Source organism: Sparus aurata, chromosome 16 (genome assembly GCF_900880675.1).
Source record: "Sparus aurata chromosome 16, fSpaAur1.1, whole genome shotgun sequence".
NCBI classification, from domain to species: domain Eukaryota; kingdom Metazoa; phylum Chordata; class Actinopteri; order Spariformes; family Sparidae; genus Sparus; species Sparus aurata.
Genome location: NC_044202.1, coordinates 18,208,078 through 18,233,275, shown reverse-complemented (window position 1 = coordinate 18,233,275; position 25,198 = coordinate 18,208,078). Strand labels below are relative to the sequence as shown.

The 25,198-nt window shown below is 44.4% G+C and overlaps 1 protein-coding gene across 2 annotated transcripts; it reads right to left on the bottom strand.

Moving 5' to 3' along the window:
• Positions 1-381: 381 nt before the first annotated feature.
• On the bottom strand, positions 382-17,366 carry LOC115566446 (cytospin-A). 2 transcript variants are annotated; one of them, XM_030392331.1, is made up of 12 exons: positions 17,248-17,366; positions 16,559-16,682; positions 13,591-14,202; positions 13,315-13,367; positions 5,954-6,486; positions 5,469-5,565; positions 5,275-5,341; positions 4,408-4,468; positions 4,077-4,173; positions 3,203-3,319; positions 3,056-3,115; positions 382-2,966 (listed from the first exon to the last, which is right to left on the bottom strand). In XM_030392331.1, exons 2-12 carry the CDS (start codon positions 16,596-16,598, stop codon positions 2,877-2,879), a joined length of 1,827 nt encoding a protein of 608 aa, XP_030248191.1. In that variant the 5' UTR covers positions 16,599-16,682; positions 17,248-17,366; the 3' UTR covers positions 382-2,876. The 2 variants fall into 2 exon arrangements, with proteins under 2 accessions (XP_030248191.1, XP_030248192.1); XM_030392332.1 differs by having other exon boundaries at positions 5,469-5,562.
• Positions 17,367-25,198: the final 7,832 nt, after the last annotated feature.

Genomic DNA, 25,198 nt, shown 5'->3' with positions numbered 1-25,198 from the left:
ACTGGAAAAAAAAAAAAGGGGATCTCATATATTGCGTGATGGTGTTTTTGCAGCGTATGCAAGTGTGACACAAAAACACCAGTAAAAATAGCAGCGTTGGAGGAGATAAGCTGACATTGTGGGACTTTGTTTTAAACCACTAAGCTGTAATTAAAATTCTCACTCAGGGACAATAAAAGGTATAATAAAAGCCTGTTTTGACTCACACCAACCAGCAGGGGGCAGTAGAGTCCAGGCCAAGTCATCTCGAGCTTCTTTCAACCCAAATGAGGACCTTGATGAACCCAGAAGACATGGCTAAAAGCCCATAGCTGTATGCTACAGTGTTCAGTCGAGGGTTAAAAGTACAAAATGACTGGGTTACACAATACTCACACACTATTATTTGCGTCATATTAACAGTTTATTTCTTTGGCATATATATATATATTTTTTCCACACTAGTTACATATAAACATGTTTTACAAAAGGTCTATTTCCACATGAAAAGGATTAATTTTTTTCGACATTTGGCACTTGTGTATTTGGCAACAAACTCAGCCCTAAAGGATAAGTTCACCCCAAAAAATGAAAAAGCTGAAAATGGGTGTAAATAACATCTTTTTAAATCAGTTTGGGATCTTGAGGCCTCTGGTGACTCGGATTACTCTGTATGGAGCCGCTTTATGTTTTTTTTCCAACTTTCCCTTACGCTTTCAAACAAGGTCCATCTACTCCAGTAGCTTAGGAGAATGTTGCGACGCCGTTTTTGCGGCAGGAGTTCCAGAAAATGTTTTGCGGACGCCCGACTTTCCATCGACATGGGGGTGAGTAGATACTAGGTGATGACTGCATTTTTCACTTTTTGGGTGAACCTATCCTTTAAACTTTCTCAGCACTGGTGTAGCATGATGTTGACAGGAGATGATGTCGCAACCGGATTTTGCAAACCTGTGTAGGCTTGTATTGTACTGTTACTCACTCCTGTCATGCACATCCCTGAGCGCCAAACAGCGGTGGCACACTTGTGGTAACACGGGAGACACTTCTCAGATTTCCATCACTGCCACACACTCACTGCGTTTCCTGTGAGAGAGTTTGACCTCGACTGATCCGCAGCCTCACAAAACGAATGTCTACTGAGCCCTTTCGAAGGCTACGGCAGATGTGTAACATCTGTACTGTACATTATTACATTCTTACACCAACAAAGTGCAGACAAAAGTGCATATTTACAGAGTGCTGACAGGTCCAGGAAACAGTAGAAAAGGTTAAAAGGCAAAACATATTGGCAGATAGAACAAGGACTGCTTACAGACTGAATGAAGGACACAATGCAATACAGTACTTTCGGCCAGTGAAGTACCAGTGTGGAGACATTTACAGCAAATCTGACTGACTGTACGAACACCTCCTTCAAAGGGATGATTTATAAAAAAAAAAAAACGCCAACAAATGAATCAATCAGTGCAGGTCCCCTCCTTTTCTGTTGGTCACCTCTGCACGTTTAACTCGATCTGATAAACTGTGTATCACCATCAGAGCCTCTGAATTCTTCAAAACTACACACGGATGGACGTGAAACGTCAGCAATATGAAGATAGAATGCATCCAACATAAAAAAATGAATTACTGGCTTGGGCCCCAACGGTAAGAATACTGAGTACATTTCCCCCGTATCTTCCACCTGGTCAAGGGACACTTCAGGTCGTATATCACTGAATGCATTCTTTAAGGATTTCATGATGAATTATTTCTTTAACAAAAGAGCTACATGGAAAGATTTTCGTCCCGTGTTACGTACACATCTGCTTGGCTGTGGAAATGGGATCGTGTAAGGGGTGTCACAGTTCTCCAAATCCAGGATCACATTCTGTTGGCCACATTGTGCCTGTCTCTCTGCTGGTTGCCTATACAAGCCAGTGTTATTTGTTGAAGATGTCTGATGGTGCTGGACTGTTGGATTTCTTTGTGAGGGACTTTGGTTGGATTTTACTAACAGAGCGCAACAGTGGCTACACATACGTTTTGAAATTAAGTCCGCTAACATAAACTAACTACCGGCTTCTTGCACAACAGAGCCCCTTTTAAGTACCATTTCCCTGTAATGTTCGGCTCTGATGGATATGCCATTGTTAGATCGGCTGAGTCTTGATTTCTATTCTTCTTAAAAATATAGGCCACATACTATCAAGTCTGATTTAACTGCCATCTGGTTTTTTGGAGTGCACACCCAGGCTGTAATTTATTTCATTTGTAATAACGACATTTCACCCGTCAATAACAGTTTGTTAAACACAGTAACAAAATGAAGGGTCACTAGAAGGCATTTTACATCAACACCAACCACGACAATAACAGTTTCCTCACCTGCAAAACCCACACTTGTTGCAGTGAGTGTGTGAGTGTGTGTGTGTGTGTGTGTAGTAGCACACACATGCCAGAAAATCAAGAGAATCTGCTTCGGTTTGCGAATAAAATCACCTTTGAAATGGTGACACCCCTGCATTTAATCATAATGCACGCTTCATTCTTCATACTCGATCGTGTGCGGTAACAATACTTACTATCAAACACAGTAAACACTGTTGACTATGTTTACTCTTTTTCTTGCCAGAGCCAGCGTCCATACACATTTAAAAAGAATGTAAATGTTGTTGCTATTGTTATTTCCAAGATATCCCGCGTTTTAAAGCAAAAAGATTATTTTGATATCGGAAAGTTGCAAATTGTAGCTTTGAGACAATTGGCTCCCCCAATTTCCTGGCGCCAAACAAAGGTACAGAAAATATAGCATTCAGGGAGTAATTGATATAATCGACTGTTATTGTTTCCTCTGAAGAGTCCTTCAGGGTCCACCCTGGGGGTAGGGGGTTGTCTGTCAGTACCTCCAGCAGTCACATCTCAAAGTGACGGTAGATGCTCTCCACGTAGCTCAGGACCCTCTGCCAGTCAGGACCGCCTGCTCTCAGCATCTCCTCTACCGTCTGTGGAACAAAGTTTTTTGGAATTTGTTGTGGAACAAAATCAACCTTGCGTCTATTCCAAACAAGTCAGATGAGGCTTTACTGCTCACCACAGTTTGCGCGATCCCGACTGTCTCTCCTGTTTTGAAGGCCAGGCCGAGATTCTCCCTCTACAGAGGCAAGAGACGAATCGATAAGTCGAACACCATAAATCACTCGGTCCGATGCACTTAACAGGCACCGGGCGCCGCTCTTACCTTGTTTTCGGGAGTAAGAGTGCTGTAAGGGATGTGCGAGGGGAGGTAGGTGTGGTAGACGGCACAGAAGGCGAGCCCATCGGCCCAGCTGCTGCTGAAGTTGGTGATATCGATGTTCTGCGTAGAGGAAAGACGGGCGAGATTATGTTCGGCTACTGTTGTCTCTCTCTGTTAGCAGAGCAGAGAGAGACACTGGAGGCACTAGAGTTCATCACATCCTTCAGTCTTTCACAGAGAAATCCACAGTCCAGCAGCATTAACAACTTCAACACATCATCCACAGGCTTGCAGGCAAAAAAAAGAGACGGGGAAGGTCTAATTTTTCACGTCACGTTACAATCTGCTAATCTAAAATAGTAATTAATACAAGTAAATTGCTACCAAGTGCTAGAACAAGCACCTTCAATTGATAGTGAAAATAATCATTAGATGCAGCCCCAGTCTGAGTAGATGTGATCTGCATCTATGTCATGTCATGCAGACACCGGCTCACCCTCAGCCCCCTTCACACGGCCCTGCACAGGATTACCTGTCACAGGTAACAGAGGGCTTTTGATTGATTCGTTTATAAAATGTCAAAAAACTGTGAGAAACGCTGATCACAATTTCCCAGAACCAAAAACGATGTCTTTAAATTGCTCTTTTGTCCAACCAAAACTCTTCATTTACCATCAGAAATGACAGAAAGGAGCAGCAAATTCTTGCATTTAAGTAAAATCAAATTGATCCAACCAGACTCTCAAATGATACCATTATTGCAACATTAGCTGTTCGCTGGTGAATTGCTATTCAATTACATCTATGACTTTACACTTCAGGGCCTTTAGCGGTGGAAGCGATCACCTCGTGCGGCTTTAAAGAGATGTATAATCACCTGGTAGCCTTGCGTTCGGCTCTGACACCAGCGCAGCAGCGAGTTTCTCTTTGAGCCTCCATGGCGACGCAGCAGCATGTTGAAGCCATCCTGGGACCTGACAACAACAAGATACAAACTGCTGAGGGCCGCAAATCTTTTCATTTAAGCTCGCCAGGAGCTGCTGTCGTAAGTCGGGCTTTTGTAGAGTTCTGAAGAGAGAAATCTTGTCACACAGCAGACTTCTTTTATTGAAAAGAAACACTAATTAACACATTGATTCAAGTACGAGAGGCGCTTTGGGTCTCTGTGTGTGTGTGTGTGTGTGCGTGTGTGTGGTGTGTAGACTCACTTGATGGGTGGCAGCTCAGTGAGGGCAGAATTATACTTGTTCAGAGACTCCTCACGTTTTCCTGCAAAGACAAGCGAGCGTACTGTACTTCATTACTCAACAGCATGCTGTCATTGTGAACACTTTAAGAAGTGGGGGAAGGAGAGAGGTGTAGCTACAGCACCCTTAAACAAGCTAACATGAACTTTTACATGTCTTAAAGGAGTAGTATGTCATTTTTAGCCACTTGGGGGCAGCAGAGCAAGCAGTAACTCTTAAGTTAATAATAATTATAAGTAGATAAGTGACTATTTTGCCGCTAAAACACCCTTGTTTGTTTACCAGGTAGCATCTCGCTGTGTGTAAGCTGCTCTATGCTGAGCAGGCACTGTAAAGTTTGTTTATTTGAGCTTTTCTGGCTGAAAAACAGCAGAAAATGGGAAGAGTGATAAGAGTGACCAAACAGAGACTGTAAAACCAAAAGTGTAGAGCTGGGGGAGGATGCAGTCTTTGGTAACATTTAATTATGGGTTTGTTTATGAGCAGACCCGTTCACATTACAGTCATTTGAGGTTTTGTTTAAATGAAAATGTTCATTAGTGCAGCTTAAAATTTGCCATGTGGAGTTTTCTTGTCTACAAATACAAAGTTACTTTAATAGTCAGTGCTTCTTATCGAACACAGTGTGTGCATGCTTGAGGTCTAACACACATGTTACATCCATTACCTGGATACCTGCCCTGACCTAACCTTTGACCCAAAAATCAGCTGTTTTCCATTTTGGGACACGAAGATGAACACACAAACATGAACACAACACACACACCCACACACACACACACACACACGAACATGAACACACACACACACACACACAAACACACACACCTGTTTCGGTGCTTGTCCTGCTGTCTTGCCAATCCAGACTTCTTCGGCCTCTTAGCTGCGCCAAGTTCTTTAAAACAAACACATTTCAGCCAAATTAGGTCAAAATCATTACACGAACAACAAAGCATGGATTGACCAAACTCTCATGCAGGATCCTCCACAGGATCAGTATCAAGATAAAATACTTATTTTACCTTGTTTGCAGGTCCGAGCGTTGTGGCAGTGTTAGACTGGGATGTTCCATTCTGCATGGTGGGGGAGTTTGAGGAAGCAGGTAACCTGGACAGGCTTCTGTGACATTGCAACACACAGTTAGGACAGAGGACCCGATGAACCAAACCAACCATTTTTTGGAGGCATTTTTTTTGTGAAACAGCTGTTCCTGTGGCTTAAGTGGTTCAAACTGTCCTCAAATGGCCCCACGGAGGCCTGTGGGTTGAGAACAACCAAAAATGAGAAACCACAATCACAGCCCTGACCAAATTTGGTGGCCGGGATCCATTTGTGGCTGCTAAGTCACAGACAGAAAATGTGGAAGACAAAGGGCTGTCTTGTGAAATATCTGACTGTCTGAGCCATCTACACTACACGACGTGATTCTTTTGTAGTATGCTGCAGAAAAATATATTTGTGTTTGTTTACTCCCCAAAAAAGCACAACCTCAGACAGTCCACCTCACCTTGACCTCTCTGTGGTTACCGTCCGTCGGGCCTCAGTCGATCGCACCTCCTCTCCACTCCTGTCCTCATTGGTCACATTTCTCAGGTAACGCTTAGTCACACCTTTACAGTCTGTTCTCACGTCCTCGCTTGCAACATTCTTCGTCAATTCATTCTGACTCCGACTTTCCACCTCTTCTCGCCCCGACCTGTGCACCCCCCTCTCCCTGCCACGCTGGGTCCCTTCTTTGCTGTCGGAGCTGTTGGCTGGTTCTCCACTGGTCCTCTCTGGTTCCTGGGTATCAGTTTTGCCCTGAGCCTGGCTGAGAGTAGCCAGCCTCTGCCTGCTCTCCTTTAACTCCCCTCTCAGGGTGACCAGTTGCGTGTCAGCCTCCTTCTGCCTCTGCTGGGCGGTGGCCAGCTCCCTCTCCACATCCTTGTGCGACGTTCGGAGCGCGGTCAGCTCCTCCTCTGCCTCGGCTCTCAGGCGGTCTGCCACTGACACCGCCACCTGTAGGTCCGCCTGGAACTGCAGCCATTCCCCACGCTCTGTCTGAAGGAGAAATAAGATGGGTGTTTATGTGAAGAAAACTGACTATGTTTACATGCAATCTAATAGTCTACTATGTTTCCAAATATGGGAATATTCTAAATCTGATATGGGTCACGTACACAAAACCAGCCTTATGCTGGATGTATACCATTGTCATTATAGGAACATTTTTGTGACATACTATATACAATGCATTCAGAATATGCATCTCAGTTAGGGATTTTACCGGCTTTTGTGACTGATGGAATTTCGCCCATTTACAGTCAGCTGTGTGTGTCGAACGAGCCAGCATTTTGTAAGGCTAGGAAAGAAAAACGTAACTACTAGAAAGACAAAGGTAGTGATATTCCTATATTGAACTAGAATTGCACTCAGTAGAGCGTATACCTCCGACGAGGCCCAACAGTCCCCTTTAAAGGAGTCATCACCTGGTTTTTTACATATCCAGTCCCTCTAGGATCGCTTTGAATCAATTCTTAAATCTTATTAGGAAAAAAAAAAAAAAAAAAAAAATCAAACATAGAGCTTGTTTTGACACTTTTTCATACCGCGACTTTCTCACGCGAGATTATGCGCGAGGTTTTGACCGGTCCGGATGTGCATTGTATTAATATGTAATGAGGCGCGCGTTGATTGGCCGCAGGAAGGACAGCGCCGGAATGGGGGGCGAGCCTGCATGCACACACGGACTCCAAAACATAAACAGCCCCCTGTCATGGCACACACACTAAATGACGAACCTTACGGAATTCAGGCATTTATGTACGAGCCAGAGTCGGAAACTGAAAGGGAGAATGAAGAGGCAGAGACGGTGGAAGATACACGTTTACAGCAGGATGTCTCTGAATGGTAAAATCTTTTTTTTTTCCTTCTTACTTTTCACACTCGTGTTTTACATGTAAGACCTGAGTTTTAATGCTGGCAGTCACGATGTATGGCGTGAAAATGACAGAGAAATAAGCAGATTCGGCGTGCTCACTCTGGCTGAGGACGGCTGTGAGCCGATGCATATGCAAGTAGCCTCCTGTGGTAACGTCACCACAGGAGCAGAGTCAAAATCTCGTGCTTTAGGAACGCGCACTACTGTGCGCTATTCCTGTTCGGAAAAAGAGCCAAAGCGAAAAAAATAAGCCACTTTCAAACTCCAGTTTTTCAGGCAAGTTTCAACAGAGATTTAACGAGAGAAAGTGCGATTTCCGGGTGATGACTCCTTTAAGTCAATCAAGCCTAATCCCATTTCAAAGTAAATATATTTAAATCAGCTAGATTCACAATGTTTTGTTTGAATCTGTCCTTTTATCTGGATGTGCACCAAAGGCTGAGGATTCCATTCTGGGCTTAGACCCATCCTCCATCCAAGTTCAGTGGATATCCATTCAGTAGTTTTTGTGTAATCCTGCTGACAAACCAACCAACCAACAAACAAATGGAAATAGGCAAACATAACCCTCTTTGGCGGGGTTAAAGATGAAAGACGGATGCTCTGCTCGTTAGTTGTACAAGTATACACAACTGCATGCCAACTGAAATATTGATGGAATATTCATTTTCACTGGCCATGTAAACAGCTAAGTAGGAATATTGTCTTTGTGACAATAACAATTTTATTTCCACTTATCCATTTATAATAGTTTTGTGATTTAGAAATAGAATCTAGAGGTGCTCATGAGACATTACCACCCCTGATGGGAGTCGCACTCTGATGATGTTGCTAGATGTATTACCACTTATCCTAAGCAGCTAGCATGGCTAATAAAATTCACTATTATGAATGCACACTACATTTTCCCGTACTGAGTAACATCAGGGTTGAGATCAACAATACATACGGCTTGTGCTGTCTTCACACTATAAACAGGCGAGTAATGCTGCAACATTTTGACAAGTATTGTTCTACCGCAGATCATTTTCTACTATAATAATATTAAAACTCGCTTTTTTTTCAACCCAAACTGGATATGACTGCCAAAAACAAACATAGCTGAACCCTCAGCAGACAGAGACTGTAATCAAGTGAACAATCAAATATCCATTTGGCCTTCATTAGGAGAGTACAAGTTGAACTGAGCTGAGGAAGCAAGCCTCAGCAAGCAGAGAGGAGTGGACTCAACACTAGTGAGGCAGAACTGAACAAAAGGTTTAGCTCCTGTCATCTAAAACCCACAAAAAAAGACCCCTGACAAGTTTAGACTCAGACAGATATACAAAAAAAAAACAAAAAAAAACAGTTTTACGCAACAATTTGGAAGCATTGTGAAACTGTGTCCTTTGGCAATGACTCTGACACTGAATGATGTAAACAAAGTTTCCAGTTTTTCACAGTAACATTGCCTAGGTCTAGGACATGCCCAAACACTTTCCCAAGATATCAAAAGATGCAATCCGAACCAATGAAGCCAGGCGGTAAACGATACCAGATCATCACCAAAGCAAAACAAAAAGAAAAAAACATTTAAAGACACCATCATCATAAAATGAAAGAGGAATGACTATAAAAGCGGTTTAAAATCATGCACAGATTAAAAAAAAAAAAACTGCCTGTGGAGATGTGAGCGAGTGCTGCGGGGCCGGGAATGTTGGTAATGAGAAGAAGAATGGATGGAGATGCGGAGGAGGAGGCGGTATCCGAGCCAAGTCGCTCCCTCATCTGACCAGTGACTCAAGACCACAGCTGGAGCCGATTACACTGGATACACACACATGCATTCATACACACACACACACACATATCATGTTCCCCTTCTTCTCTCCCACATGTACACCTCCATTATTCTTTTACCTCACCATCAAACCACAATGTTAAGTTTCCTCACACACATGAGGCCTGCCCGGCGACATGTGTCGAAAGAATAATGGGATAGTGGTTTTGCATTACAGTACAAAATCAACCAATGAAGATATTCCCCAAAACTACACAGTGCACATTTAAAGTATTCAGAGAGCTTTTGTTATCTGGACGTGGATTCTCCAACTGGAGCATGTCTGTTTAAGGAAACAGGAAGGGGCGCTCCTCAGTCACACTGAGATAAGGGTGTGGATTGTCAGTCTTAAGACACACACACACACACACACACACACTTACGCCTACTCCCTCAAGAGCTGACCCAGTGCCCCACTGCAAGACCAGATGTGGTATCCCGCCTTCACAGGCACACACACACACACACACACACTCACTCACTCACACACTCACACACTCACACACTCACACACACACACACACACAGAGATACGCATGTCACACTCTTTATTCTTGATGCACATCGGAGTTCCCGGAAAGGGTCCAGCACACTTGGAGATTGTTTCAGTGTGTGTCTGTATGCTATGTGTGTTCCGTTCCAACCATCTGTCCAGAGTTCACCTCCACACCCAATCTTCCTAATACATACTTGGGGAATCATCCCAACTCTTTAATGGTTCCTCTCTCCAGCCTTCGCCTACTCTGAAAAGTGGTTGAATAGACTGTTACACCTACTAAGGGACATTCGATTCCCTCCTCAGCAGTCACACACACATATAACGGTCGGACCCCCCCCCCTCCCGACCGGCACGTGAAAATGACTTGGTAGATCCGGCGAGTTTGCGTATCTAAATGTCCGCAGACATCAGAGAAACAGGGTCCCAAGCCACAGCGTGCACACAAGCCCCCGCCTCCAACCATCCCAAACACACTAAATCTTCACTCGACACGTGAACGGCCTCTGTGGCCTCCAGTAACGGGGCCTTCTTGGTGGAGCAGCCTAGCGAGGAGAAAAGGGAGCAGAGGGAACCTGCGGATCATTCCTGGAAATCTCCGCCAGCATTCACCTGGAACTGATTCCAAAGCATTCAGATCGGCTAAATCTCCAGGAGGGAGGGGAACACAAATCTGACCAGCCACCCACACACACACTCACACACAAAACCCAGTCATGAATGGAGTGTTTTCATTTTTGTTGGTTAAGACAATTGAACACTGGTGCACATAAGCACTGACAGATGGTACATTGGATAACATCCTCAGCAGTTCGCTGCACATTGGGTAGTCATGTGTCTTTTCAGAATCCACTCAAAGATATGACCGTGCATGGACAGAGGAAAAGAAATGAAGAATGAGAGTTTGAGGACACGCAGATGAAGAGGCGCAGGGGAGAGGCTGAGCTGAGAGAATGTGACTGGAAGAATAATGGCAACTTAATCTACATGGATAAAAAGGTCAAAAAACAAGAGGTCATAGCTAAAGAAAAAAGGGGCTTAAGGAAGTTGGGGTCGGATGAAAAGATGGATGGAAGTGAGAGGGCAAACTAAGAGGGAAAGAAGCCAGATAGAAGAGGAATGGGGAGGGATGAGATAGAGAGGAGCTTTGCAGCAAAAGCTGGAGGGGTAATTGTGTGGAGTTCTTTTGCTCGGGGAGGAGCGGTCAGCTCTCCGATGGAGCAAGAATGAGGGAATGGAGGGAGAGAGGCGCGGCGAGGGAAGCAGGAGGGAGGGAGGCCTCTCCGCAAGGCTCAAAAAACCTATCGCACCAGCCAAGAGTTCTCAATGCATCTGTACGTTTTTGTGTGTCTTCTGTCTCACGTGCAGCACGCACACAAAGACACATGGCCAGTCAGCCAACCCCCCCACCCACACTACCACCCCACCTCGCTACGCAGCGCAAAACAAAACAAGTTTTGTCTCCCGAACAGCCGAATGTGAACCCCCTCCTCCGCAATCCCGCTCTCCACAGAAAGGCTCCCAGGACAGCGGAGCAGACTGAGAGGGTTCATAAAGTCGAGCTTTGCAGGCTTATATTGCCCTATCGAGGGCCCATGTAAACAAAGTGTTGGATTGCCCCGACTTCTAATACACGGCTACCTCTCAGTGCTACACCGCAGTCTCTCAGAGGTTCAGCTGGCCCTTTGCAGGGTTTGTATTTCCATCCTTATAGTGATGTGGGAAAGTGCTGGAGAGGGGACGGAAGGGCAGGAGAGGGAGACGGGATTGAATAACAAGCAGAGAAAGAGGTGACACCGAGGAAGTGTGGAGTGGAAGAGCTGGAGAACACTCGCTTGCATTATAATGCTGATTCTAATTATACAAGGCAAAAAAAAAGAATAAGGAGCGCGGACGGGGGTAGAATCAAGATGGGGGTCAAGGGAGGCGTACTGTAGGTCATATTCCAGCCGTTGTAATCTGTGGCTGATCTGAAAGGAAGCTGAGAGCCTCTGGCTACAATCCTCATAAGGGTGGGTCAGGAATTGGAACCAACGACTGACAGGAAATTACCACAGCATATCACCATCCTCATAAGAGCACGGAGCGCCGGAGAAATAGAGCTGAAGAATGCTTACAGAAGTTTTGTATTCAACATTTATGGTTCACTCAACTTTGGGTTTGGAACCTGAGAGTGGGCTAATCCAAAATAGCTCTCCAGTCCCTACTGGACAAGTATCTTTAGTCGAGGCCAAGGCAGAGAGAGAGAAATGGGCGTGATTGGAAGCTTTACTTGTCATTTTTTTGTTAAAGGCATTCGATGCAGGGTTAGCCGGTTGCCAGTTGAAAACACACCATTAAAAGTTGAGTGTTGAGTCTCATTCCCAGGTCCTGATGCACAGAAACGTCCCTGACACAGCTAAAATAATAAGAAAATAAGAAAGTGCCGACAGGGAGTAGTGTCTTATCAGATAAAGACACCACCACACTCTTCTAGCGGGTCATAAGTGATGATTGAGTTGGATTATTTTTGTCAATGCCTGTCTTTACATTTCTTTGTTCATCAAAAAATCCACAATGCATCTTTAAATCAAATCTGTAACAAGGCAACAGGTGTCCTGCCGGGTTTTTTTTATTTACACCTTTTGCTCTCCTCCCAGAGAGAGTCACAACCACACTTAACTATCTGCTTTCCCTGATAGGCTCTACAAGAAACACTCGGAGAAATAGATGATCTTGATGATCTTCCTCTTTCGGGCCTCTCAGGAGAAGCGGAGGACAGGAAAACCTCAATTAGGAAAAGCTGCAGCTCCCAGCGGGGCCCATTCCAAGGCCTATTGTGACGGGAGGGAGTGGAGGGTGGAGGGTGACGAGTTGTGTTTTATCTCCTGGAGCAAAGGTCACAAGCACCACTCTGACTCATCTATAATTGGGCTGCGTGACTTTCTGTTTACTTTGCTAAATGTATCCAGTCTTTCAGGTGCATTGTCTAAAAGAGTGCTTTAGCGGGGAACGAAAAACTAAAAGTGTACTATCTTTTAGAAGACAGGCATTTTCTCTGTCTGCATGGTTGTTAATTGACCGGTCGCTATGCCCAGATCCTCTCAGTTACCATTAGTATGTCTGTCAAACGTTGGACTTCAGCATGGCACACATGCAGTTACCACTCAAGGAAATCATAGTAATTTTTGAAAACAGTCGGTCCCTTCGCTTCAGACAGGCAGAGTAAAGCAGGCTACTCATTTCTAGCACTTTCTAGATTTTGTTGGCTGAAGTTGTACGTGCTCTTATATTGCAATGTAGAGCTAATTTAGTACATTCAAAATAGAATCAGCTTACATTTCATTTTAACACAGCCCTTGTATTTTCTTGTTCGTATATTCCCAAACAATATGTGTCACTTTAAGGGGTACAAGACGAAACCACATGATTAAACCTAAGGGTTGTGGTAATACGGCTCCAAGCGCACCCATTCAACTTAGAGAACGCAAACACTGGTCAAGAATACTGGGCCTACTTAACTGTCAAACGAAGAGGCTGTTTAAGGGGGGGGGCTCATTAGCAAATAGCTCCATACCATTAGAGTCACGCTAAGAACACAGCCAAACATTTAGAGACGAAGAAACTGGACAGCACGTATCCAGCACATCTCACCTGGAGAGTGCTCTTCAGACTCTTTACTTCTGTCAGCAGGTGCTTCAGTATCTCTGAGGGGAAGGACACAGAAATGTCAGAAGACATCCATTGCATATCAAATGCAAAAAAAAAAAAATGTCAAGGAAATGAATTTGCCCTTCTCAAAAAGAGGGAAATGTTAGGCCCATGAAGATATGAAAGGTTTAAGTGATCAAACTAAATTCTACGGGCATATGAAGCATATGCTTCATATGTATTGAAACAGTGGAACCTTGACAGCTGTATGACTCTTACCTGCTGTGTTCGTGGCCCCACCCTGACTGGTAGTGATGCCAAGTGTCATCCTACACTCCTCCAGCAGCTTCTCCACTTCCTCACCCTGGCTGTCCCCGGCTTCCTGACCGGGAAGCAAAGACTGACTCAGACCACTGTCCCTTTCTCTCCACTTCTGCCCCGAGGACTTGCCCACCACAGGTGAGGCACTACACAGGGGAGAGGGGCTCTTTGTAGGGCTGATTGCCACATTCTTCCCATGGGAGACCACAGTCCGAGGGGTGGAGGTAGGAGGACCCCCATTCCTCCCAAAAGCAGCTTGTCCTTTACCCAGAGTACTTCCTGGCTTGTTGTGCAACAGGGTAACTCCGGGGCCAGTGGTGGAGCTATTTGAGCTGGTTGGTGGATGAGGTCTCCAATTAGGAAGAGGATTAGAAGTGGAAGGAGTCGAGCCGGACTGCACTTTCTTCACACTGGACGTGAGGACCGGGACCGGAGGTGGAGATGAAACCGGGGCTGTAGAGGAAGGTTGAGGCGAGGTAGGGGGAAGGAGCTGGGGGACACCAGGCACGAATGGAGGCCCATCACCCTGCGGAGAAGCTGGAGGAGTATGGAAACTGTCCCCATGGGCCCCTAGACAAAAAAGAATGAATGACATCAGATGACATAAGAAAACCAAAATCATGCTTTTTGACTCCTATTTCCTTGTCCGGGTCACCGGATGCTAACCCTTGCTATGGAAATTATCGTCCACCTCCGAGCTAGCAACCTGTATGCTGAAAATGGCTACTTAGCCTGGATGACCTGGTTGCTAATGGTACAACCTACACAAGCTAGCAGGTGTCAACTTTGCTCTGTTTATTGTCGGGGCTCACCTCCCACATGAAAAACAAGTTTCCCCTTTGTTGGGGATTGACATACAAAAGAAGAAGTAAAGGTTTAAAATGATAAAATGTTTTGGAAAATATACCTGGCCATGCCACCCAAGTAAAATACAGTATATGTGTGGAAAACACTGGCCTATGCCAGAATGAGAATTGGGTGACTACCCCTTTCCCAACAACATCATCCATCGCAGTCCATCACTCCTGATGATGTCGTAAAGAGCCCATTCAGTAGACATCGCCCAACCTTATTGCATACTGGAGTTGAGATGTCACAGAATCACTCGCTCCTTAACTTTCCCCATTCAGCATGTGAAAAAAACAAAAACAATGCATTTCTTTAATGGAGTGAGACTTTAAAGTTATGAACTAGTGTCAGAGACACAGCAAGAACGGACTGAAACAACGGACAGAGCAGCTGAATCATGGAGAGAACGAAGGAAACAAAAAGATTAGCAGTCACTGGTCTGGCATGTTGACACTGAAAACCCCATTCATTGAGGTGACCGAAGCAGCAAGGCCCTCATTAGCCAGCAAACATCCAGGCCATGCCCCTGAAGATGAATGCTTTAATACAGACATTCCTCTCGGACTGCTCATCGGCTATGTCGCTGCGACGCTCATTCTCTAAGTTCAGGAACACACACGTACACACACAGAGGACAAATATTCCCCACGCAAAGACGAATTTGCAGCAGCCGGACGCTAATAAATCCCCAAGCCTGACACCCTAATGATAACACAAGTGATTTTTTTTTTTTTTACTTTCTGGCACAGGGTTCCTTGCCCATATTAGAAAACCTCCAATAATAATAACACCATCAGAAACTACTGGAACCACAGTGCATCACATCTCTTTTTCTTTCCTGCTTTTCCTTGTTTGGACAAAAGCCTCGCTGCTAGCAGGCTGAGTTTTTTCTTCTTACATGATGTAAGAGCACCGTCAGTCGGGAAGCCATGCACCACCTGCTGTAAGGGCCAAATCACTGGTAAAGAATGACAGGATTGTCTAATAACTTTCTCATGCCACCCCTGCTTTTTATTTCTTCATTCCAGACCTTAATGTGCTCATCCAACCATGCACACGGCTGGCAGATTGACTGAATGAGAGAGAGAGAGAGAGAGAGAGAGAGAGTGTGTGTGTGTGTGTGTGTGTGTGTGTGTGTGTGTGCGACCATTGAGTTCTGTGTGTGTGTGTCAGATAGCATTAGGCTTCCTATGATTAATCCGGTGCCCTTGTGCTGAGCTGGGGAATTCTGCCGATTCATCACAGCTGGCCCGGCGGGGCCAGAACGAATCACATAGGGACGCGAGGAGAATGACCACTCACTGAGCAACATGCAGGAGGGCTGCCAAGATTCCTGCTTACACACACACACACACACACACACAGCCTTTCCGCTTGCTTCTCCTTTTGTTGCCTTCAATTTCCTGATTACCCCTTATCCACCCTCTTTCATACAGTCTCCAGCATCCTCGCGCTTCCTGTATTTCTCTTCTTTTTCCCTGTGCCACCCTCCTTCTAAGACGCGTGTCATGGCCTCGAGGCGTGATGCCTTTATTCTCAAAACAAAACGCAGCGCCAGGTGTATGTGTGTGATGCCACATTTCTGATTGCAGAGACAAAACGAAGGAGATTCAATGGAAGTTGAACCAGAGTTAGTAATGCAATTCCATAAGGAGGGATAAACTGATTATCAGTCTGGCGATTATCGGTTGGATCTTCAGCATTTCTCCAATTATCGGAATCAGTGCGTTTTCGTGACTGTCAGCCGATTGAAGATATGTATTTAAAGTGCCCCACTTCGGCTCAGACGCAACATCCTGAATCTGTCTGGAGTGAACCCGCCGTAGTGTCACTCAGAGTCCCGTCCACAACACTGTCCGATTGGTTACACATCACAGGTAACAGCCAATCAACACTGAACAGTCTAAATCTGCAAAGTAACTAAAGCTATGGAAAACAAGCACCACAAATCTGTACTTAAGCTTAGTCACTTTATTTCTACTGCAAATAATGGTCCCAAATATTGTTAATCTGCCTTTTTGATCACTAATAAACTACTTATGTTTGTGTGTGTGCGTGTGTTTTGCTGCTGACCTACCTGTGGGTCCGTGGCCATCCTTGCTTGAAAAGTTGCCCATACTGCAGTAATGGGGATTCTGGCCACTGATAGGGCCCCTGCAGGTGCTTGCTCTTTCACACTACAGAGGTGCAGTGGAGGTGACCTACACACACACACACACACACACACACACACAGGACATCAAGTAAGATGATGGATGAAGTCATGCACTGTTATCCAGCCGAGAAATAATGCAGTGACTTCAGCTCCGCGCAAGAACAAGAACAACTCGATCCCCTCCGAGCTTCTGCCGCTCATCCGAACGTTTTGAAGGGAAATCAGCGTGTTTACACAGCGAGGCTCGATCACAGGGATGAGATCAACCGCAGAAACTGGACGATCCACTGCGACCACATGTGACAAACAAAGATGTTGTTGGCATGTCACGTTTTGTTTTGTTTTTTTGTTTTTTTTAAAAAGCATCATGTATGGGAAATCAGGAAACGCATCCAAACGGCACAAATCATCCAAATCGGGTGGAGCGGTTTGAGATTGAACTTTGGGCATTAAAAAAGTTGTTTTTACGCGCGATCGAAACCTTAAACACAAAAAGCTCGCGCGCGCCCAAGAGTTTCAAAACGTGTTTACGAAAGTCACCAAACTTTCTCACCAACTACTTTAAAACCCCACACCTTCAAGTTTCAGACTATTACAAAGCGGATACAAACCCTTGAAAGCGTTGAAATAAACCCAAAATCCTTTTCCTCCGAGTTTGGTAGAACTTCTCCTTCACGCTTTTGCGTCTCTCAGCGCCGCTCAGAAAAACGCACTGCCCTGCGCGCCCTGACAGAGGAGAGGGGGGGTAACGGCGCGCGCATACACACACACACACACACACACACACACGGAGGCAGTTGCGTTTCCTCAGAGCAAAGTTTAATCCAAGCAACATTTTTTACTGCATGGGCGAATCTTGATAACGACACAAAACGTGATTTGAAGCCCGCATTAAACAAAACAAAAAAAAAGAAGAAAAAAATAGCGAGAAGCAACTGAGAGAACCTCTGGATGTGTCCGCTGGAGGGCACAGTCAGGCTGCGGGAGGAGGAACCTGTTGCCTCGGGGGAGGAGGAGTGCTGCTGCTGCAGCTGGTGGTCCCTCTCATCTCTGGACTTATTATGAGGCTTATGACCCACTGACCCTCTGTGCTACACAGCTCCAGGCTGGAAAAAAAAACTCGAGTGGAGCTCTCATATGCGTTTTTTATTAGATATAAAAAATAAATAAAAATAAAAATAATAATAATTCAGCTCTTGGCTCTCAGAATTCAGCCTCTGCAGGATGCACGGATTATATGACTTTAAAGAGGCTGACAGTTTGAGTGCAGCATCTGCATGCTTAAGAGATGTGAGTGCTGTAAACTGAAGTGGTTTATTTACAATGTATTTATTTACTCATGATTTATGGCTGATTAATCTCTGGCATTAGTGCAAGCAACTGATTTGATTTAATACAATATAACACACTCTGGCAAATATTGACAAAATAAAAGAAGAAACCCCAAAGACTATAAATAGCATGTGACAGGAGTTGTTATGCATGAACACAGGATAAGACACTTAAAGGATTAATTCACCCAAAAGAAAAAAAAACCCCAAAAACAGTCATTATCTGTTTACTTCCATACCGATGGAAAGTCAGGTGAAGTTTTATAATCCACAAAACATTTCCTGGAGCTTCACGCAAGAACAGCGCAGGAACATTCTCCTAAACAGCTGAAGTAGATGGGGACTTGTTTTAAAACGTAATAAAAACAACCGGCCAAAATACTTGAAATGGCTCCGTACAGCATGTTCCGTGTAATCCAAGTCTCTAGAAGTCTCTGAGATTCCAAAATTATTTGAAAGGACCTTATTTACACCCTCTATGTACGCTAAACACTGTTAGCCTAGCACCTACAGTGAAGAGTCAGAATAAAAAACCGTGTCATTTCCATCTTTCAAATTAATTTGGTTTCGATCTAGGCGATTATGATTTATTCATTATCATATATGCTGCAACAATGAATGAATGAATGCACTTTGACTGTGGTTACTAAAATACCTCCGCTTATTCTTAATATGCTCAAACGCCAGTAAGTGTATCCTTAAATGCTCTTTTATTGTAATAAAATAATACAACATTTAGTCTCATTTTGTACAGAACTGTAATCAGGCCTCACATCTTAGCCTTTAATCATGACTCTGTTGCAGGTGACATTAATTAATTTAAAAAATATATGTTTTTATGAAGTCTGCAACATCCACATTAATATATACAAGTGCTCTTGGTAGCAACCCATTCCAACCATAATCTTTTTATTTTGCCGATACATTTGATTTATTTGTCGCTTTATTTCATCTCAGGTCTTGAAATTTAAGAAGTGACAGGTGAGAACAGGTGGCTAGAGGGCTGAAGGTCACTCATAAATATTCACTGCTGAAAACAAACCTGCTCCTGGGTCAAGTTTATTACCATAATTCATTCACATCAAGACATGGTCAACCCCTCCCAGAGTATTCTCTTTTTCCTATCAGTACTTCTAAAGTTTTGGATAGTGTACTGTGGCTCAGGAAAACAAGGATTTGAATTTTCTTTGCAATAACTGTCTCCTAGTATAAGTGTTACATTATTCACCCTCCTTGTGTGCTATATCGGAGGTTTGAAGTCTAAAACCTACACGCCTGACCGATTTAGCAGATATAAAGCTGGAAAATCAGTGTCCAATCCATTTAAGCGTACTTATAGCAAAACAGCAAGTGCACTTTGACTAAAAACGTATTTTTATTTCTTGTCAGAAAAAAAGCACATCTTCATCACACAACACTGTACACAGGAACAACAACAAAAGAGAGAAACTGACCCGCAGGTGCGACTAAGTTCAACAGCAGAGCAGCATGTTTGCCAAATGCTTTTATTTCATAAATCTCTTCCAACAACTTTCCATTAAATATTAACTATAGCGCTAACAGAACAAATCTCTCCTTTAACGAGCAAAGCTTAAGCGGAGTACTAGGACCTTTACACAGAGAGCTAACAGATTAATACTGTACTTTCAAACATTCCCGGTATTTTCATTCCGGCGGCAAACGTGTTTTTTCAGATGCTCCCTTTTTCGTCGGTGTGCTGTCTTGGCAGTTCCCCCCCCTCATAAACTCTACTCTGCTGAGTGAAACGGGAAGTTTGCTGCAGTGAGGAGACAAGCCCTCCCTCACTCTCTGATTGAGATCAATAGGTTTCCACAGTGCTCTGTGCTCACTGTGCACCACTGCAGTATAGAGAGAATCCATCAAAAAAATAAAAAGGCGCGTTACACAACCTCGAGCACCCACACACATCGATTTCAATGCCTGAGTGTGACTTTAAAAAGCAGCTCAGGCAAAGAGTATGTTAAGTACATACATAAATCTGAATCAGTCGTCACAGAAAAGTTTTATTATCCGTATTTTTACCCTGAATCTTGGGTATCCTGCTGTATGAGACTATCACAGCCCCATTATGATGTGTCGGCCAGTGATCCAGATTAAGGTGAGCAATTGTTCGGTGTCTGATGCCAGTTGGAACCATTAGCTCCCCTCTTCTGAGTGGATTACGACCATTTTGTTGGTGACCTACTGTGCCAGCTTGCGGAAGGGCCACTCTCAGGGCTCTAAAAAAACGCACAACCGGCAACAACTAGCTGCTAGATGCAATTTGGCAGGCGGACAAGGGATGGCTCTTTAGCGATGAAAAACTGGATTACAAGGTTTGGCTGACCTCTCGGTGATGAAACACTCTCGCTTTCTCACAGTCCTCCTTTTTTCACAACTTTACAGAAGGAACTTTCTCCTCCGCCTGTGCTCGCGCGAGAATAAAATTATCTCTCGTGTCGTCGAGGTATCTGAGACACAAACTTCTTCATCTAGCAGATTTGGATATATCGCATAAAGACGCTACGACCCTGTGCTACCCATAAGGCACAGCGCGCATTCTCAACCACGCTCAGCGTCTCGCCAAACCCTTTTCACTGTGACATTTTTTGGTGTAATCGCAAAAGGAAACACCAATCCCATACATTTTTTTATCCACAGTGGGACGAATGGTGGACTCTGCAGGGGGAACGGCACAAAGTTTGGATGCACAGGGACCGTCTGCCTCTCACGAGTCCTTGCCTCTAATACCAGATTAGGCGAGTGACCGCGTCTGCCAGGAATGATTTTCCACCTGGGGTAATCCCCAGGACACAGAGGACACAGGCTTATCCAGGAGGAATCACCATCCTGCCTCGCCTGCCTGCCACCCGCTGTGTCAGCCAGGTAAATAGGGATGCATAATCCCGAAGGTGTATTTGTGCTCGTCTTGCTTACATGACTCAGGCTTTGATATCAAAGTTCCAAGCACTCTTCTACTGAAAGAAGTGTTTACGATCCACAACACGGCCCTGACACTCTCTTCCACTCTTTCATCACTCTCACCAAGCCCCTTGGAGGATTAAACTTTCCTGAACACGGGAAGCTCCAGTCACAGATTCAGCCAACCCACGTCTTCTGCCAGTGTCACTTGATTGACAGCCGGTGGCAGACCGCGCCAGCGAACGCCAAAGCTTGCTGATGGATGGCACCTGCTCCTCCTCAGAGGAAATCAATTGAAGTCATGGGCAGGGATGGACTGCTAAAACTCTTACACATGGCTGTCTGCCTGGGGAGGGGGGCACGGAGAAAAGGTTTGCCAACCATCTGTGTATAGAGGGGCACTGCCAAGCATCAGTCCCTTTTCACGCCATCCCTCAATAAGACACACACTGTCTCCAAATTAAACATGTCAGTTCCTGACAGAGTCTTTGGGAGGTTCCAGCATCATTACGCACTCATCCAATCAGTCGTATTGCTTTGGACCTTCTCAGCGCATTAAAAACTATAATATTAGTGACGAATTGACACAATCCAACAGCAGTTAATCTAGTTTTATATGTGTTGCACTAGTTACAGAATATCAAACATCAAACTTCAGGTTGAGGTCAGTCCAATAACCACACTTGCTCATCAACAGAGAGCACATGGGCCACATCTGAGCGATGGGCCGGCATAGCTACGATCTTAGACGTGCGGAAGCGTAGTTACCCGAACTCAACCTGTGATGTTGCCCAATCTATATCCACTTTACGGATTATTTCGGAGGAACTTTCTGGCCCACAAAGGAGGGAGGTGGGATGTCCTGGCTGGCAACGCCCCTGCGAGCGACATCCAGGAACGGGGTCCTGTGGGCTGCTGTGCCCACCGTGCTGGCATCAGTATGTGTGCCAATCAACTGCAGCACACGTGCAGAGGGCCGGTGGTGGAGGGCCAACTGCCTGGAGCTGTAGCCACACACCCCGATCCCCAAGGCCCCTAGCAGCATGGCCATGCCGGGCACGGACTTCTCAGCAGGAGGCGTCACAGACACATTGTGGTAGGCCTGGGTCTGGAAGGGGAGAAAAAAATGGAGAGTGACATGTGATCAGAGGAATTCCTTGGTATTATGCGAGTACAAAGGGAGACCGGGCAATCAAAGCAGTCGAAAAATAGCACAAACCCCCAGCAAATAATGGCCAAATATTCTTGATTTTACACGTGGTTTATATGTGGATGCAGACCAGTTTCAGAGGACAACATGCCTCGCAGCCGTTTTTGTCTGCATCAAATGAGCGAGCTAAATATGCTCGCCTCAGCCGCCGCCCCGTCTACTCCTCCCACCAATCCCACAGAGATTAAAAACTCATCTTCTCTCATTTACCAAATCGCGGTCCGTCTCCTTTGACAAACAAAAAACTCGTCTATTTTGCGATATGGGCGATTTCCTCAGTGGGCCCTTGACAATTATCAAAAGCACAGAGGAGCGAATAATAGTAGCTTCATAGTTTTTCTAATGGTGCTGTGTCACAGGCGGTTAGGAAGCTATTCCTGTAGCTCACTCACCCTTTTCCCATTTCCATTTACAACGCAATGGACTGTCACAGGCTTGGGTTTCTCCATTGTTTGTGGTAAATGCCACCGGAAAGGTGTTTGTGTTTCGGAGCTAAAACAAAAGGCGTCCTTTAGTTACTGGAACAGAAACCTGGAACAAACTCATATTTGTGGATGGTGTGTGTATTTAATATGACAGTACTGTATTTAATCATCTGTGAGACACTTGGAAAAAAAATGGCTGAATAAGGCTCAGTGAATCCGACTTACTACACGCACTGTCTCCGTATATAAACCCCTGCACGTACCCATAAAACCAGCACCTTGCAAACACTTCATTACATCAATGGCTGCTCTCAGAACTGTCAACATTATTTCATCTGCCACTCTCTTCTATTCCCTAAGGGCCAGCAGAGACCGAGCACACCAAGTACCGTATGTAATCTTCAAACCGAGACACTTTGAGGGGCTTTCTGCCGTTTTGTTTTAAAGGTCTTAAATCAAAAAAACAAGTTGCTTGATGCAGAGAAATTGCAATAAAGTGCTATCCCCTTCTGCGTCTCAGATCGTAATAGGCAACTTTCAACGACTCAGCACTTTGTGTTCCAAATAGACAGCCTTAGTGTCTCTGGGCGTCAGAGAGTAGAATCCACAGCACATGAAAATATTCTATAGCTTGTTTATTATTCATTCCATCAAAGTACCAGTGAAAGATGCAAACCTGTGTTACTTAATGTAGTTTCAAACAAGCTATTTTAGGCAGTTAAATCGCCCATAAAGTGACACCAAAACATCCACTTACCTCCTTATGAATCATAATGCACCTTTTTTGACATAAAATATCACCTCAAGGCTGTATAATAGTGATAATAATAATAATCACCCACTCCATATATATCCATTCAATTATTTCCTCTGCACTATTTGTATTGTTTACATCCTAGTTTTTGGTTTGTCACTTTTATGTCATCTCCTTTGTAAGTACGAAAGTGATTAATATTGACCCCTCAGTCAGATCCCTTGTATGTGTACACATAATTGGCCAATAAAGCTGATTCTGATTTTGACAGCTGAACTCTTCCGAACTGCTCACACTCACCTGCAGGAGCCTAATGTAGCCCGGGGTCAGTCTTGGGACTCTGAAAAACATATTTGGAGCTTCTTTGATGGTCTTCCTCTTAAACCGGGAATGAGTTACAGGCCAGATGTCACTCGAGCGCCTCTTCCCGGACTCCCAGGACGGGAATCGCACTTGCAAAGGATCTGTCCCTGGTCTGGTGTGGCCTCAGACAATTCAACCTGTGCTCTGATGCAGGACAGCCTGGTCGGCCCTTATAACGTCTCCTTCCAGCCTTACATAACAGACAGTCTGCAGGTGGTGTGTCTAAGGGGATTACAGGAGCTGGAACACAGAGACAAAGGAGTTGGTCAAAACAGAAGGAATGGAGTGTGGGGCTGGGTCACGCTTAGAAATCAAAGTATGGTTGAATCGCATTAAAATGTTAAGTGCTACCTTTTACCATATTCTGCTGTGGAAATGATTTAGTAAAACCAGTAAAGTTCTAACTTGGGTTTTAAATTGGTTTGCATGTGTCCAAAGCTTGGTCTGATCTATTGCATAACAGTAGAACCCACTTAGTTGTATTAAAGGTAAAAAAAAATGTATTAAAATGTATTAAATGTTAACAACTGGCCACCTGTCAAATTCATACTCAAAACAAATGGGGGGTTTGATATCACCAGAGTCACTGCTAACTGCTGCTAACTGTAGCTGCCTTTGATAAATTAAAAAAGCTAAAGCTAAGCTAATAAAAAGCTCAGTAAGCGGTTCTGACTGGAAGCTCTGGGATCAGGGAAAAGTAAGAGTTTACACCCGTAGCACGGGAGCTTTGGGCTGTGACGAGCTTTAAACGGGCAAGCTGGTTAGCATGTTAACTTCAGTAGATTGCTCTGCAACATAACACATAGAAACCATGATCTCAAAACTGCTACTTGTTTATATTCATTTGATCATGTTAGTTAATTCTTGAATCTTACATATTGCACCTTTAACCATTATGAATTTTCTACATAACCTTATATTTGCCATTTATATATATATATATATATATATATATATATATATATATATATATATATATCAATCAGTATATATAAGACTATAAAATGTTCTCAATAATATGACTATTTCAGCCCCATCAGCCAGTCATAATATTAATGTTAATATCCATATAATCTATTAATCTAGCTACTACACAGCATATGGTGTGCAGGTGTGGAGATTGAGAGGGATGTCAAAGGGTTGTTAGACATGAGGCCCAAATCATCTGAAGTCAGAAACACTAGAATCCATTTGAATCTGTCAAGTGGGTTGATTCGGATGCGTTTCTGTTGATGTGCTCTGTGGCTTCTCCTGCACAGTCAGCAATTTTTAAAGCTTTAATATCCACCCAGGCCTCGGGGCCGCGGAGTGAGGTCTTATAATGAGGAAGCTGCGTTGATAACGTCTCCCTCGCTGGAGAGGAATTCTCTCCAGCGAGCAGCCAACAATGACCTTCTTCTCATCTCTGGTAATAGGCCCCAGCTCTGCCTCTCGACCCATGCATCCATGAATAATCTCAAACCCTGGCATCGATGCTGCAAAGTCATGATGCCGCCGAAAACTTGTGACCCCCTGGGTATTATGCACTAAATGAAACCGTACAGCTTTGAAGTGAAT